General features: G+C 40.6%; 1 protein-coding gene across 3 annotated transcripts; it reads left to right on the top strand.

The window, feature by feature from the left end:
• The first annotated feature begins 8,970 nt into the window (after positions 1–8,970).
• On the top strand, positions 8,971–11,978 carry TCEAL3 (transcription elongation factor A like 3). Of its 3 annotated transcripts, none has more exons than XM_027607293.2 (3): positions 8,971–9,775; positions 10,658–10,727; positions 11,090–11,978. In XM_027607293.2, exon 3 carries the CDS (start codon positions 11,118–11,120, stop codon positions 11,718–11,720), a length of 603 nt encoding a protein of 200 aa, XP_027463094.1. In that variant the 5' UTR covers positions 8,971–9,775; positions 10,658–10,727; positions 11,090–11,117; the 3' UTR covers positions 11,721–11,978. The 3 variants fall into 3 exon arrangements, with proteins under 3 accessions (XP_027463094.1, XP_027463091.1, XP_027463093.1); XM_027607290.1 differs by lacking the exon at positions 8,971–9,775 and adding an exon at positions 9,942–10,123; XM_027607292.1 differs by lacking the exon at positions 8,971–9,775 and adding an exon at positions 9,942–10,135.
• The last annotated feature ends 5,648 nt before the right edge of the window (positions 11,979–17,626 follow it).

The raw sequence follows: 17,626 nt of genomic DNA, 5'->3' as shown, positions 1-17,626 counted from the left end.
TATAGCATCAGTCCATTTTTGTAAAACTACAAAGGTATTTACCTAGTGATCTATGTACAGAGAAAACTCTGAAAGATATGTCCTGGTGATCTGTGGGTGATTTTTTTTTCCTGTTCTTTTTTGTTCATTGTATATTTTCTCCTAAAAAACATAGATTACTTTCATCATGAAAACAGTATATACCAAGCAATCAAAATAACTGTTCAGTTAGCTCATAAATGCAGTGGAGACACCGAAAATTCTTGGTCAGGATATAAAATGTTTCGTAAAACTTGTCTTTGAGACTGGAAGCTAGAATACTCAACCTGGCCGATACTACAAATCCATTGCTGTAACAAACAGTTTTGTCATCTGTCGAATGGGGTAAAACTTGCCTTCCAGGGTTGTGGAGAAGATCAGATGAGGTAATGAGTATGAGCTGTGTTGAGCTGGCTCCTACCCTTTGCCCTGCACTAGCAGAACCAGAATTCTGTTAGATGTTTGGGGGAGGTATAAGAGATCTCACTTGTGTCCAGGAATAAGTCAGATAAAAGGTGGGTGCCACTCTCCCCTGGGTAATGCCATGTGTCTTGGGCACCGTGCCCCTTCTCAGGGGCTCTGTACCCTCCTGAAGCCCTCCTGCTACTGGTGGGCGGGAGATCATGATGGACTAAAGCAACACTGTCTCAACAGAAAGGTGGAGAATTCTCTACCTACAGCCGAGTTACCCTAATTCAGGTGGGTAGTACCCAGTTGTCATTGGGCCTTGATATAAAGTTTTTAGAAAACACTCCTTTCCAGAATTTTTGTCAGTTTGTGTGTTTTTGCATACAACTATCTTTACTGGATTTAGATACTGGAGATTGAGCCAGAAAAATCTGAGTGGCCAGATGCTGTGCTATTCTCACCTGTTAATCTCTTGTCTGCTGACCCTTTTTTCTTAGGAGGAATTGTCTCAGGAAGTTCCTGTTAAGCCCTGCCTTACCATTTCAACAGATCCAACCATTTCAACAGATCCATCTACCTATGTGATTCCCACCCCCACCCCCCTGCCCCAGCTCTTCATTAGCCTTTTATTTGCTTCTGGTGTTTTTTTTAATAAACTTATTTTAGGAGTTAATGACTTACAGAATTATTGCAAAGCTAGTACAGAGTTTCTGTATACCCCATACACAGTAACCTCTATTAACATCTTACATTAGTATGGTGCATTTGTCACAACCAATTTTGATACATTATTATTTACCAAAGTACATATTAAATTCCCTCAATTTTTCCCTAATGTCCTTTTTCTGTTCCAGGATCCTATCCAGGTTACCACCTTACATTTAGTCATCTTGTCTCCATAGGCTCCTCTTGGCTGTGACAGTTTCTCACTTTCCCTGTTTTTGACACTTTTGAGAAGTACTTTTCAGGTATTTTGTATAATGTCCCACAATTTAAGTTTGCTTGATTTTTTTCTTGTGGTTACACAGGCATTAAGTGCTTTTGGGAAGAGGACCAGATAGGTAAGTGCTATACTCACTACATTATATAAAGGGTATGTGTTAACAGGGTGCCTGGCTGGTTCAGTCCATAGAACGTGATTCTTGATCTTGGGGTCATGAGTTCAAGCCCCATGTTGGGTGTCTAGTTTACTTTTAAAAAAAAGGGTACATACTATCGGTATTTCCACTGTTAACTTTCATGACCTGGCTGAGGTAGTGTTTGTCAGGATTCACCATGGTAAAGTTACTCTTACTTCTCCCTTTCCATACTGTACTCTTTGGAAGAAAGTCACTATGCACAGTCCATACTTGAGAAAGACTGAGTGGGGTGTTAGGTTCCACCTACTTGAGGGTATCAGTATGGACTCTTTTTTTTAAGTTTTAATTTTAACCCCAATTAGTTACCATACAGTGTTATATTAGTTCAGGTATACAACATAGTAATTCAACAATTCCATACATCACCCAGTGCTCATCATGACAAATGCACTTCTTGATCCCCATCACCTATTTAACCCATCCCCACACCACCCTCCCCTCTGGTAACCATCAGATTGTTCTCTATAATTAAGAGTCTGTTTCTTGCTATGTCTCTCTCTCTGTCTCTCTCTCATTTTTTTCCCTTTGGTTTCTTAAGTTCCAAATATGAGTGAAAGCATATGGTATTTGTCTTTCTCTAACTGACTTGTTAGCATTATACTTTGGTGCAAATGGCAAGATTTCATTCTTTTTTTATGGCTGAGTAATATTCCATTGTTCCTCAGAAAGTTAAAATATAACTACCTTACGATCCAGCAATCAATATTTTATACTTTGGATTATAATCTAATACTACTTCATATACTTTCATTGCTCTAATTGTCCCAACTTCAGCCATTATGAGCTCTTTCACTTGGCTCTTGTATTTATTTAACATACCTCCTCCCGTCACTGTGTGTGTATGTGTGCAGGCATGCATGTGTATGTGTGTGTTTAATACTTTCTGGCACTACAAGATGGTGTAGTCTTGTATAGTTCCTGTCCAAGTCCTAGAATTTGCCATTTCTCCAAGGGGCCCTGGTACCTTTGGTTAGAGAATGGTATCAAAACCAAGATATGTGTGCTAAGGGTACTCATTACTATTAAGGTATCATTGCTTCTAGGCCCTCACAGTTGACAGCAAGGAGATCTACTGATACATAATATCCCGTGTTACATGTGCATGTTTATATATGTTTTCATCTTTAATTATTTTTATATATTTATTTATATAGAAACAAATTTTTGCCTTTAGTTTTATAGACTCCACTCACTTCCAAAGCTACTCTATGTCAACACCTTATTCCTCCATCCCTTTCAGTGGGGTGGTTTCATATATTTGTAATACATTTAGGTTCTTTAGGTGCATTCTGCATTTGGGGAGTACTTTTTTTTTAAAAGATTTATTTATTTATTTGACAGAGAGGGAACACAAGCAGGGGGAGTGGGAGAGGGAGCAGCAGGCTTCCTGCTGAGCAGGGAGCCTGATGCGGGGCTCGATCCCAGGACCTGGGGATCATGACCCGAGCCAAAGGCAGATGCTTAACAACTGAGCCACCCAGGCACCCCTGGGGAGTACTATTTTTTATGATATTTTTAAATTTCAAATTCCAGTTCATTGCTGGCATATAAGAAAGCAATTGACTCATATATTAGCTTTACAGCCTTACAGGCCTTGTAGCCAGGAGTTTGTCAGTGCTGTGGCATTTCTACATAGACAATCATGCCATCTGCAGAGACAGTATTATTTCCTCCATTCCAATCTCTATATGTTTTATTTCCTTTTTTTGTGTGTTATTGCACTAGCTAGGACTTCCAGGATGATGTTTAATAGGAGCAATGAGAAAAGAATACCTTGCCTTGTTCCTGACATTAAGGTAAAGCATCCTCCTCACCATTAAGTATGTTGTTACAGGTTTCCTGTAGATATTCTTTATCAAATTGAGGTGTTCCCCTCTAATTCTATTTTGAGAACCTTTATCATAAATGGGTGTTGGATTCTGTCATATACTTTTTCTGTATCAAGTGATAAGATCATATGATATATCTTATTTAGTCTGTTTATGTGGTGAATTATACTGATTTATTTTCAAATGTTAAATCAGCTTTGCATGCCTACAATAAATTCCACTTGTTAGGTGCATAATTTTTATACATTGTTGGATTCGATTTTCTGATACGTTGTTGAGGATTTTGTGTCTGTGTTCATGAGAGATACTGGTCTGTAGTTTCCTTTCTTATAATGCCTTCTATCTGGTTTTGGAATTAGGGTAATACTGGCCTCAGAATAAATCAGACATTTGCTCTACTTCTGTTTTATGGAAGGCATTGTGGAGAATTGGTATTATTTCTTACCCAAATGTGTAGTAGAATTCCCTAGTGATCTCTAAATGTTTACTGATGATGCTTAAATGTTTGGTAGAATTTGGTCTTGGTGATTTCTATCTTTGGGAGGTTATGAATTATTGATTCAATTTCTTTAATAGATACAGGGCTATTTAGGTTATTGTTTTCTCCTTGTGTGAGTTTTAGTAGTTTGTATCATTGAAGGGGATTGGTTCATTGTATCTAAGTTATCAAATTTGTAGGCATAGAGTTGTTAATAGAATTCCTTCATTATCTTTTTTTTTAAGATTTTATTTATTTGGGGCACCTGGGTGACTCAGTTATTAAGCTTCTGCCTTCTGCTCCTGTCATGATCCCGGGATCCTGGGATCGAGCCCCGCATCGGGCTCCCTGCTCCACGGGAAGCCTGCTTCTCCCTCTCCCTCTCCCCGTGCTATGTTCCCTCTCCTACTGTGTCTCTCTCTGTCAATTAAATAAATAAAATCTTTAAAATTTTCTGTTTTCTTGATTATCTTGACAAGAGATTTATCAATTTTTTTTACCTTTTCAAAGAATCAGCTTTTGGTTTTGTTGATTTTTTTTTCTATTTTTTCCTGTTTTACTTGTATTGATTACTAATTATTAATTTCTTTTCTTCTGCTTGCACTAGGCTTAAAATTACTCTTTCTTTAGTTTCCTGAGGAGAAAACTTAGGTTATGGAAAACAGAAAGAAGATCCAAATTAACAAAATCAGAAATGAAAGTGAGGTTATCACTAGTGAATCCATGGACATTAAGAAGATAATGAAGGGGGGCGCCTGGGTGGCTCAGTCGTTAAATGTCTGCCTTCAGCTTGGGTCATGATCCCAGGGTCCTGGGATCGAGCCCCGCATCCGGCACCCTGCTCGGCGGGAGGCCTGCTTCTCCCTCTCCCACTCCTGGGGAAACAGTGAGAGAGGGAACACAAGCAGGGGAAGTGGGAGAGGGAGAAGCAGGCTTAGGTTATAGATGTTAGATCTTTTTCATTTTCTCACATACGCATTTAAACTAGAAATTTCCTTCTAAGCACTACTTTTTCTGTATCCCCAAAATTTTGATAGGTTAATTTTATTTTCATTTAGTTCAAAATATTTTTGCATTTCTCTTGAATTTTTCCTTGACTTATGTGTTTAGAATTGTGTTAATTTCCAAATATTTGTCTTTTTCCATCTTTCTGTTGTTGATTTCTACTTTAATTCCATTGAGAGCATACTTTTATGATTTCTGTTCTTTTAAATTTGTTAAGATGTATTTAATGGCCTGGAATATGGACTCTTAGTGAATGTTCTATGTGAACTTGAAAAAAAATGTGTTCTGATATTGGATGGAATGTTCTATAAATGCCATTTAGATCAAGTTGATTAACAGTGCTGTTCAGGTCAACTATATCCATACAGATATTTTGCCTGCTTAATCTGTCAGTTACTGACTGGGGGGTGTTGCAGACTGCAACTCTAATAATAGATTTGTCTGTTTCTCCTTTCTGTTTTATCAGTTTTTGCCTCATATATTTTGACAGTTTTGTTAGGTACATACATATTTAGGATTATTATATGTTTGGTTTTTTCCATAATTGATCCCTTTGTCATTATGTAGTGCCTTTTTTTAAATCTCTGATACTTTAATTGTTCTCAAGTCTGCTTTATCTGAAATTATATAGCTATTCCAGCATTTTTTTTTTGTAGGCTCTGTGCTCACTGTGGGGCTTGAATTCATGCCCCCAAGATTAAGAGTCAAATACTGTACCCACTGAGCCAGCCAGGCACCCCTCCAGCATCCTTTTTTTGTCCATATTTCTTTTGATTTGTATATATGGTGGTATATATCTTTCTCCATTGCTTTCCTTATACCTTTCAGAGTCTTTGTTTGTTTGTTTATTTATTTTAAAGACTTTATTTATTTATTTGTCAGAGAGCACAAGCAGGGGGATGGCAGGCAGAGGGAGAAGCAGGCTCCCCGCTGAGCAAGGAGCCCGTTGCAAGACTTCATCCCAGGACCCCAGGATCATGACCTGAGGCGAAGGCAGATGCTTAACCGACCGACTGAGCCACCCAGGCACCCAGTCTTTATTTTTAAAATGGGCCTCTTGTCCAAAACATAGTTGGATTTTATTTGTCCATTCTGACAATTTCTGTCTTTAGCGGGTGTATTTGGAGCATTCATATTTAAAATGATTCTTGATATATATTTGGATTAATATCAACAATGTGTACTGTTTTCCATTTGTTTCCAAGGCTTCATTTTCTGCTTTCTCTAGTTCTGAGTATTTTACATGATTCCATTTGTCTTCTCTTAGTGTATCAATTATATTTCTTTTAAAAAAATTTTTAGTGATTTCCCTCGATTTTACAATATATATTTTTAACTAGGTTTACTTTCTTTTTTTTTTAAACATTTTTATTTATTTATTTGACAGAGAGAGAGATAGTGAGAGTGGGAACACAAGCAGGGGGAGTGGGAGAGGGAGAAGCAGGCTCCCCGCTGAGCAGGGAGCCCGATGCAGGGCTCAGTCCCAGGACCCTGGGATCAGGACCCCAGCCAAGGGCAGACACTTAACGACTGAGCCACCCAGGCACCCCTAGGTTTACTTTCAAAAAACATTCTTCTGCTTCACTTATATGTAGTATAGGTACCCTATTACAGAGTATTCATTATTCATTTCACTTATTCATATGCTATAATCACTAAATATATTAATATTAGTACTTTAAACATTTATCTTTTGTGTCACTTAAGAATAAGAAAAAGGGAACAATTTCATTATACTTTCATGTATTCCCTTCCACTGCTCTTTATAAAGATTTGAGTTGCTAACCTATTTTGAGTTGCTGATCAATTTTCTTTTGCCTAGAGAAAATCTTTTAACATTTCTTTAAGGGAAGGTTTGTTGGTCATCAGTTTTTGTTTGAGAAAAATCTTTATTTCTCTTTCACTTTTGAAGGACAATTTTGCTGAATATAAAATTTTAATTTGGTGGGGTTTTTTTTTCCTTTCAACACTTTAAATATTTCCACAGTTACAGAGATAGAAGTGTTAATGCTAAAATGGAAGATTTATTTCTCCTTGTAGTTCTGTCAAATTTTGATTTATTTATTTTGAGGTCAATCTAGTAAGTTCATACAAATTTTAAAATACCATAAAGTGACACTTGTTATGGTTTGTAATGCTTTTTGCTTTGAAGCCTATTTTGTTATTTAACTACAATGGCTTCCTTTCCGTTACTGTTTTCATGTTATAATTTTCTTCTATACTTTTACTTTCAGTCTTTATGTATTTTTATATTTCAGATGTCTTTTGTAAACAGTATAACATTGTGTTTTTTCCAGTCCGAAAATCTTTCTTTTAATTGCTTCATGTAAACCATTTATATTTAATGTACTCACTGATATTAATAGATAGATGTAAGTTAACCATTGTAGCAAGTTCCTTTCCTATGTCCCATCTGATGTATGTTAGTTTTCTCCTCTTTAGGATTGTTTTCTTATTTTTGCCCCTCTATTAGCTTAGAAGTTTTACCTTAATGGCTTTCTGGCAGTTAGAGCATACCGTCTTAACTTAATCAAAGGCTAATATTAATTTTGTACTTTTACTTTAGCCCTCTTGACTCATGTCATTTGTCGATATGGATTATCATACTAGTTTTATATAGTATTGATTTAAGTTTACATACATATTTGTCTTTTTAATTGTTGTTTTTCCCTTTCTTATCTCCAGTATTCCATCTGGGATCATTTTCCTGTCATGTGAAAAATGCCCTGTAGCATTCAGTATTTCCTTTGGTTCATGCCTGGTGATGGCAAACTCTTCTTTTTTGTTTATTTTAAGGGTCTTCATCTTTAATTTTGAAGGGTATTTTTCCTGGTTCTTAATTTTTTTTGGCTGGCAATTATTTTCTTTCAGGTTGCTAAAGATACCATTCTGTCTTCATACCTCCATTGTTGCTCTTGAGAAGCTATCAATCAGCCTAACTTCTGTTCCTTTCAAGGTGTACTCTATTTTTCTGGCTACTTTTATGATTTTCTCTTTGTCTTTGATTCTCTGAAAGGTCACTTATGCATCTATGTGTGAGTTTCTTTTTATCCTGTTTGGGATATCTTGGACTTCTTAGATCTATGGATCAGTGTCTTTCATCAGTTCTCAAAAATCCTCAGTTTTCTCTTCAGAGGTTGCCTCTGAACATTTCCATTTCTCTTTTCCTTCTGGAACTCCAAGTAAACATTTGTTAGATCTTATCATCCCCTCCCATCTGAATTTTCCATCTTTTTGACTACCTGTGCAGCCTTATGGATAGTTTCTTCTGAACATAATTTCTAGTTCTTTAATTCTCTTTTGAGCTGCATCTAATCTGCTGTTAAAGCCATCCACTGAGTTTCTAATTTCAGCTGAGTTTTTTTTTTTTGTAGTTTTAGAATTCCTTTTTTTCCCACTTTTTCTGATTTCTAGCACCCTGTTGAAATTTTCAAGATTGGATTTTATTTATCTGAATACACTAAGCATTGTGGTTTAATAGTCTATCTGATGATTCAGATAATTCAAAACTAATGGATCTGTTTGTGGTGACTGTTGTCTCTACTGCTTCATATTTATGATGTCTTTTTTTATTTGTATTACTAGTTATCTTTCTGTGTGGACTTTGTACATGAACAATTGTTTGTTGAAATAATTTGGGGCCTAGGATGATGGACACTTACTCCAGAGAAGATTTTATTTGCATTGGTCAGGGCTTATAAGGGTTCTTCCTGTCTGGAACCACCATAATCTTTGTTCAAAGCTTAAAGTTTACTAGTCCAATTAGATGTTGCAAGGCCAAACTAAAAGACTTTGTGAGAGCTAGTTTATTTCCAGTTTATAATTACCCTTAAACTAAAACATTTGAGGTTCCCAGTGTTATATGGGTGATGGTTTGTTAGGAAATCCCTCCCCTTGTAATGAGCCTTGGGTCTTTGATTTGCCGCCTTGAGTCAGCAGTAGATTCAACACAGTTTGGCACTAGTGTATTACTTAACCTCTATTCCTAACCACAGATGCCCTTGGGACAAATACAGTTAACCATATGAGTACTAAAAGAAAACATGGGTGAATTCCTCTTTGACCTCATGTAGGAAAATAACTATGAATCAAAATCTAGATGGAATAAAAGAAAAGTTTAATAGATTTGACTACTTTTTAAGTGTATGGCAGAAATACACCATATACAAAGTAGAAAAGCAACTAACAAGCTGGAAGTAAATATTTGCAACATATATAACATAAAGGCCTAATATTGTTAATGTATAAAGGATACTGAAAATGAGAGTGAGGACCAACAACCCAACAAAAATGTGGAAAGACATGAATAATTTACAATGATATTTAAATTGTCAGAAAAATGCAAAATAAAATGCCATGAAATACTACTACTCACCTATCATGTTAGTGAAAATGAAAAAGTATATCCAACACATATTGGAAAAGGTGTGAAGAACCAAGCACTCCTATATGCTGGTGGGAAAGCAAAGAAACGGATCTAAGGCTCAGGGGGAGGGAACGGCCTGGAGATGGAGATTTGAGAATCATCTGTGCTTAGAGGGAAATGAACAGAAATCTCTCAGGGAGAGAGAACATGTGGACTGAGAGAAGAGGCCCAGGAACACAGCTACTCAAGGTGTGCTTAGAGGGAAATGAACAGAACTCTCTCAGGGAGAGAGCACGTGTGGACTGAGAGAAGAGGCCCAGGAACACAGCTACTCAAGGTGGCAGCGCCGCTTCCTGGCGGGCACTACTGCCTGGGCTCTGGAGTCAGGCAGAGCCGGTCTTGAAAGCAGCCTGTGGGACTCAGTTGCTGAGCGCTCCTGGCAAAGTCGGGTACCATCCCTGTGATCAGCGGTCACACCTGGCAATGACGTACATCGCAGAGGGATGCTGTGCGAGGACCTGAGATGCGCCAGGTAAAGCACCTGCGGTCGGGAAGCCTCCGGGCGCCTGCTCTCTCCTTGATTCCCCCTTTGCCACCCCGCCCCCCACCGTGTGCGGTTGCTCGGTCCCTTGGGGATGGGGGTGAGGGGGCGGGGTGGGGGACCGAGCTCGGGTGACGCGGCGCTCACGTGACCGGCTGGGCGCCGACGTGGGCAGCAGCCCCCGCGCCCGCCCGCTCGCCGGCCCTGCGGTCCGGTCCCTGCGCCCTCCGCTCCCATCGCCCGCGCGGAACCAGCTCCCTGAGCTGCCCGGGCGGCGGGCGAGGGGCAAGCGGGCTTCGGCGAGCCCGAGGAGGCGCAGGCCTGCCCCGGGCCCCGCAGGTCAGTGTGAAGGTGGGCGCTGCTGGTGGCCCTGGGCTGGGGTGGAGGTGGATGGCAGTAGGATCCTCGAGCAGCGTGGGGTGGGGAGGGGTCCGGGAGGTCGGTGGGGAGGGGGATGCAGCGCGGACGTGGACAGGTGGGGAGGGAGCACCCCGCCGCTTCCTCGACGCCCCTCCTGTGCGCCCTCCATGCATTTTTGGACCTGAAATGGGGGGGGCGCCCCTGCAGTGCGACATTCACTGTAGAATATGTAGACATATTCTAGAAATAACCCTCTCTCACACTCTGCACCTAAAAGGAAATACTGACCTCCGCGGAAAGGGGGTGGGGGTGGGCGGCTTGCCTGCAGGGGAGAGGGACACAGAGACCCAGTTTGGAAAGCATCCTGGCTTGGAGCCTGAGGCCTGAAAAGTAATGGCGGCTGGGATGCGGGGGAGGTAGGAGAGGGAAATGTTGCCTGAGGAGGGCCCACGTTCAGGAAAGAAACTTCAGTTGGCTGAGCGCACAGGCCCTGGCCCTGTCTCCTGTGTGTAGGTCTGTCTGTCTGTCCCCAGCATTCTGCAAGGCTAGAAAAGGAGGAAGAACCTGTCCAGAATTCCTGCAGGTGAGTGAAAGGGGGGAGGGGCACTGGACAGGAACGGTGGGGGGGAGGGTGCGGAGGGCACAGTTTGGGCAGAATTTGAAGGTCCCACCGTCCGTCTCACCACCATGTATATTGTACCCACCCCGCCACACCGAGGGATGGTACAAAGGGCCTGCCAGGGAAATGGTTGGCTCTCACGTGTGTAATGAATTGTCGGGTAAAGGGTGGCAGAAGACACACTTGGAGGGCTTGGGCAGGTCAGGGGAACCCAGCCAAGGGGAAGGATGCCAGTACTATCAGCACCTGCTTTCCACCTCCAAGACCTCAGTCTCCCTTGTCTCCTTTGACTTCTCTTACCCCCCATCCCACCCTACCCCCTCCAGGACAAGGAAAAGAAGGGAAAATCTCAACATGGAAAAACTCTACAATGAAAATGAAGGAAAGCTGGAAATCGAGGGAATGCCAGAAGATGAAGTAGAGCCTGAAGATGAAGGAAAATCAGATGAGGAAGAAAAGCTGGAAATGGAGGGGAAGCCAGGGCATGAGGGAAAGCTCCAGAATAAGGGACAGCCAGATGATGAGGGACAACCAGAAGATGAGGGAAAGCAAGAAAAGCAGGGCAAATCTGAAAATGAGGGAAAACCACACGGTGAGGGCAAGCCAGAATCCCTTGCAAAGCCTGAGGGTGAGCCACGGGCTGCCGAAAAGCGCCCAGCTGAAGATTACGTGCCCAGGAAAGCAAAAAGAAAAACAGACAGGGGGACAGATGATTCCCCCAAGGACTATCAGGAGGACTTACAGGAAAGGCACTTGGGCAGTGAGGAGATGATGAGAGAATGTGGAGATATGTCAAGGGCTCAGGAGGAGCTAAGAAAAAAACAGAAAATGGGTGGTTTTCATTGGATGCAAAGAGATGTTCAGGATCCGTTTGCCCCAAGGGGCCAACGGGGTGTCAGGGGGGTGAGGGGTGGAGGTAGGGGCCAAAGGGGTTTACATGATATCCCATATCTTTAATGCCTTTGGCCTTCAATTTTAACTTCTCTAATGAGAAAATTGCTGACCCTGCTTTCCCTGGCAGGCATATGCCAGGCTATGTGCTTTAACCTTAAGCTGATATTTTGCTTTAGGTGTCACTCTTGTTACCAGCAGCCTTTTGATCCAACTACAGTGTTCTCTGTCTTTCAGTAGGGGATTTTCACCCTTGTGCATGGAAGAAATGTTCATGGTACACTGTAAAATAACAATAAAGAAAAAACAGTTTTCAGAACCATATATACAGTATCAGACCATTTTTGTAAAAATATAAATGTTTGCATAATGCATTTGTGCATAGAGAAAGCTCTGAAAATGTGTAGACTAAAAAGTAGATGATGGTTTTTCCTGTATGGTAGCCAAAAAGAAGCTCTCATTTGTATTCAAACGTGAGTCCAATCACCTGATGGTTAGGTACCTCCATGCCATTCCTCTGTGGGCCTTACCCATCCCCATGCCTTCCTCTAGTTGTAACCATGTCAGTGGGCACTGCTGCTCCTTCTTCTGAGTTCTCTACCATCCTATGGCTCCCACCATGTGTGATTCTTTCTTTTTGCTTTGCTCACTAAACACTTTTTCCTAAAGGATGGATTATGTTTGTCATAAAAAAAAAAAAACAACTAGAAATCAAATACATGATAAACAACTGAAATGTTCAGTGAGTTTATGAGGGCAATGAAGACACTTAAAATTCCTGTTGTCAGAATGTAAAACGGTAAGTAAAATTCACATTATCTCTGGGACTCATAGCTCGTGAAATCAACCTGGCGGTTATAGCAACAGATCCAGTGCTGTAAGGGTCAGTCTTGTCATCTGTGAAATGGGATTAAAACTTAACCTCACATACTGCTGAGGGGATCAGATGAGATACTGAGTATGTGAGCTATGTTGGGCTGGTACCTTAGCAGTAGTAGGACCCTCCTGTCAAACACGCAGGGGAAGGCTGAAGGTAGGTCTCACCTGTGCCCAGGAACAAGACCAAGCAGCTGAGAAGAGGGTGCCACCTTTCTCTGGATACTACCATATCTGCTGGGCACTCCTGTTCTGCCCTGTATCCTCTGCTAACAGCTATTGATACGGAGTCGTGGTGACAAAGCCCCTCTGATTCCCTATCATCCCCAAAAAGGGCCAAAGCCCCTACTTGACTGCTGTAAGAGTGTGGATAAAGCCTCTCTCCCAACTTCAGAGTTGTGCCTACTCAGGTGGTACTACCCCACAGCTCCTCGGGCTGCCCTGTATTCCATAGTTCTTAGAAGAGTCATTACCATTTTTAGTTCATTTTATATTTGCTTATAGTTCCTTTTCAGAGGACTCAGATATTTGGGGTCCACTGGGGGCTGTGTCCTGAGACTAATCTATGGACCAGACAATGCATGGTGGTTTGAATACTACACCACAGTACCCCAAAGAAACCATATCTAAATTTACATACCTTTCTTTTTTTTAAGATTTTATTTATTTATTTGAGAGAGAGTATGAGCAGGGGGAGAGGCAGAGGGAGAGGCAGACTCCCTGCTGAGCAGGGAGCACGATGCAGGACTCCATCCCAGGACCCCTGGATCACGACCTGAGCCAAAGGCAGCTGCTTAACAAACTGAGCCACCCAGGCGTCCCAATTTACATACCTTTCTTAGTCTGAGTTTTCTAAAATCTCCTGGCTGGCTTGCTATACAAAATCAAAGGACCTGTCCATACATAATCAGAGAGGGCTACACAACTGAGTTTCAAGCTGAAAATATCCCTTTCCATTGCAAACCAATTCCAGCTGAAAAGGGTAATAGTGCTCTTAAAAATACTAAAAACTCTATGGGGCACCCGGTGGCTCAGTCGACTGGGCATCTGCCTTCCGCTTGGGTTGTGATCCCAGGGACTTGGGATCAAGCCCTGCATCAGGCTTCCTGCTCAGTGGGGAGTCTGCTTCTCCCTCTCCCTCTGTGTGCTCTCTCTCTGAAATAAATAAATTAATAAATCTTTAAAAAATATTAAAAACTCTCAATGTTAGGTATTTTATTTAATCCACCAGTATTTTCCTTTATCAAAATACTTTCTTATTCATCCTGATATCCCTTACACTGTCCTTGACACATATACTTAATAAATTATGATTGAATTAGGAACCCTGAGTTTAGAGAGATAACTGTTCATGGATTAGAAGACCTAATAGTGTTAATATGGTAATTCTCTCTAAAATTGATCTATAAATTCAATGCCATCCCAATAGAAATCCCAGCAAATTGAGATTCTAAAAGTTATATGGAAAAGCAAAGGACATAAGATAGCCAGAATATATTGAAAATGAAAAACAAATTTGGAGGACTCACTGCCTGACTTCAAGACTAACTATAAAGCTACAGTAATCAAGACTGTGTAGTACTGGCATAAGGATAGACATATAGATCAATGGACTAAAACAGACATTCCAGAAATAGGTCTATATGTATTATAGACAATTCATTTTTTAAAAAGATCCTAAAGTAATTCAATGGAGAAAAATAGACTTTTCAACAAATAATTCTGGAACAATTAGATGTTGTCTTAGTTCTGGCTGCTATAACAAAAATACCATGGACTGTGTGGCTTAAACAACAAACATTTATTTCTCACAGTTCTGGAATCTGGGAAGCCTAAGACCAAGGCACTGACGAATTTGGTGTCTGGTGAGGCCTGATTCCTGGTTCATAAAGAGGTGTATTCACATGACAGAAGGGGCAAAGGAGCTTTCTGGGGTCTCTTTTATAATGGAACGAATCCCATTCATAACAGCTCCACCACATGGCCTAATCATTTCCCAAAGATCCCACCTCCAAATTCCATCACATTGGATGTTAGGATTTCACATATGAATTTGGGGGTTACACATTCAGTCTATAGCAGACATCCATACACAAAAAAAAGTACCCTTGCCTCACACCATATACAAAATATGAACTCAAAATGGCTCATAGATCAAAATGCAAAAACTAAAATTATTAATACTTCATTTAAAATAGGAAAAATATGGAATAATCTGTAGTGGCAGAGTAAAATATTGCTTATTTAATGTTGTAGTGGTTTAAAGACTTTTGAAATTATTTTTCTGCCACCATCTACTTAATAAGTTCCAGTTTTTCCTATTAAGAAATGGAAAAAGGCAAATGCTAATGATAAAACATTTAAATGCAGACAAAATTTAAAATATTGTTAGATGGGTGCCTGGCTGGCTCAGTCAGTGGAGCATGCAACTCTTGATCTTGGGGTCCAGAGCCCAAGGGGTTATGAGTTCAAGCCCCACATTGAATGTAGAGATTACCTTAAAAATATATAAAATAAAATATTGTTAGAAAAAATAGGAATATAGGGGTAATCTTGGATTAGGCAAACCTTTCATGGCAGGACATAAGTGCTAATTAAAAAATTTATAAATTGTACCACATCAATATTAAAATATTTTCACCCTTGTGCATGGACTCATTAAATGGAGACTCCTCATTAAATGGCTCCTCAAAAGCCATTAACATGTTAGGAAAATGAAGAGACAAGCTTCCACCCGGAAGAAGATAATTGATAAAGTATCTGTCTCCAGAATATGCAAAGAACTCTTACAACTCAGTAATAGTAAGACAAATAATAAGAAAATAATACAATTTGGGGTGCCTGGGTGGCTCAGTCATTGGGCATCTGCCTTTGGCTCAGGTCATGATCCCGGAGTCCTGGGATGGAGCCCTGCATTGGGCTCTCTGCTCTGCGGGAAGCCGACTTCTCCCTTTCCACTCCCCCCTGCTTGTGTTCCCTCTCTCGCTGTGTCTCTCTCTGTCAAATGAATGAATAAAATCTTTTAAAAAATTGTATTTTAAAAAAATACAATTTAAAAAATAGGTAAAAGATTTGAATAGACACTTCACCAAAGAAAAGATGAAGATGGCAAATGATCAGATGAAAACATGTTCAACATCATTTTCAGGGAAATGAAAATTAATACCATAAATGAGATATCACTACACTCCTATTCTTGTGGCTAAACTAAAAAAAAAAAAAAAAAAAAAAAAAAAAAAAATAAACTAAAAAGCTGTTATTAAAAAGTCCTAGCAAGGATATGGAACAACTGGAATTCTCACTGTTGGTGGGAATACAAAATGGCATGGCCTGGGGCGCCTGGCTGGCTCAAGTCAGTAGGGTGTGCCACTCGATCTTGGGGTCATGAGTTTGAGCCCCATGTTGGATGTAGAGTTTAGTTAAAATAAATGGGAAAAAAATGGCATGGCCACTTTAGAAAAGTTTGGCAGCCATACATTTACCATATGACCTAGTAATCCCACTCCTAGGTATTTGCCAATGAGAAATGAAAACTTTAGTAGCTTTATTCATAAGAGCTCGAAACTGGAAACAATCGAAATATCCCCCAAATGGTGAATGGATAAACAAGAAAAAACTACTGGTTCATGCAAAAACATGAATGACTCAAATTCATTAGGCTAAGTGAAAGAAGCCAGACCAAAAAAGGCTATGCTCTAGTTTGCTTCCTCTTATAAGACATTCTGGAAAAAGCAAAACTATAGGGACAGAAATCAGATTGATTCTTAAGTGTAATTCTGGATGTTCCTAACTGCAGGAATTTTAAGCTTTATCATCATCTGCCTCTTCTAGCCCCATCCTCATCCCAAGACCACCTAATACCCTTTAATACATTCTCTTTCTGTTCAAATTAGCCAGGTTTCTGTGGCTTGTAACTAAGTAACTGAACATCTAATGGCTTGTGTTCCCTCCATTCAATTTTTCTAAAATTTGTCAGAAATTCGAAGTTCTTTTTCTGTGATCAACTCACAAAATGATTAAGCCAGCCTGTGCCCTCATTAAAAAAAATGGGGGGTGCCTGGGAAGCTCAGTTGGTTAAACGTCCAACTCGGTTTCAGCTCAGGTCATGATCTCATGGGTTGTGGGATCAAGGCCCGAGTTGGTATCGTCGTTCAGCAGGGACTCTGTGTGAAAGATTTTCTCCCTCTGCCCCTCCTCCAGTCTCTCTCTTTCTCTCTCTTTCAAAATAAATAATCTTAAGAGCTTCATTTCTAAAAAAAATTTTTTTTTGCTTTGTGGTTTTATTTTCTGAACTATTTCTGTCTACTGACTGTTCTTCAAGGTTAAAGCATCCTGATTGTTACTCGATGGCACAGGGTCAAAATTGTTTAAAGCTTGGCTCTCTGAGCCCCTCCCTGTCTGTGCAAAAGTCTGGTTATCTCAATTACTTTTTCAAGGAGGGACTTGCCCATCTAACCCCAAAGAAATTTAGGGTTTAGGACCCAGGAGAGAGCCCTATGCTAACCAGTTTTCACAGGCTCTTGGGAAAATATTATTTGTCAGAGGCAGCATAGGAAAGATCCAGGCTCAGGGTGCCTGGATGGCTCAGGTGGTTAAGCATCCAACTCTTGATTTCAGCTCAGGTCATGATCTTGGGGTCTTGAGATCAAGCCCCACATCAGGCTCCATGCTCCTCAGCACGGAGTCTGCTTGAGATTCTCTCTCCCTCTGCCCCTCCCCCATCTCTCTCTCTCTCCCTCTCAAATAAATAAATAAATCTTTAAAAAAAGAGAAAAGACCAGGCTCAGCTGGTCTGAAGGTACCTACTGAGTTATCTCAATTGAAAAAAAAAAAGATGGGGTGCCTGGGTGGCTCAGTTGGTTAAGTGTCTGCCTTCAGCTCAGGTCACGATCCTGGGGTCCTGGGATCGAGCCCCGTGTCAGGCTCTCTGCTCAGTGGTGAGTCTGCTTCTCCCTCTCACTCTCCCTCTGTGCTCTCTCTCTCTTAAATAAATACATAAAATCTTTAAAAGAAAGAAAAGATCAGGCAATGTTCAGGCACCAGCTCACAAAAGGTATCTGGATGGTCATGAAGAAACAGGGACACAGGAATCCTTC

The sequence above is a fragment of the Zalophus californianus genome, chromosome X (assembly GCF_009762305.2).
Source record: "Zalophus californianus isolate mZalCal1 chromosome X, mZalCal1.pri.v2, whole genome shotgun sequence".
NCBI classification, from domain to species: Eukaryota; Metazoa; Chordata; class Mammalia; order Carnivora; family Otariidae; genus Zalophus; species Zalophus californianus.
This window is presented reverse-complemented; position numbering and strand designations above follow the sequence as displayed.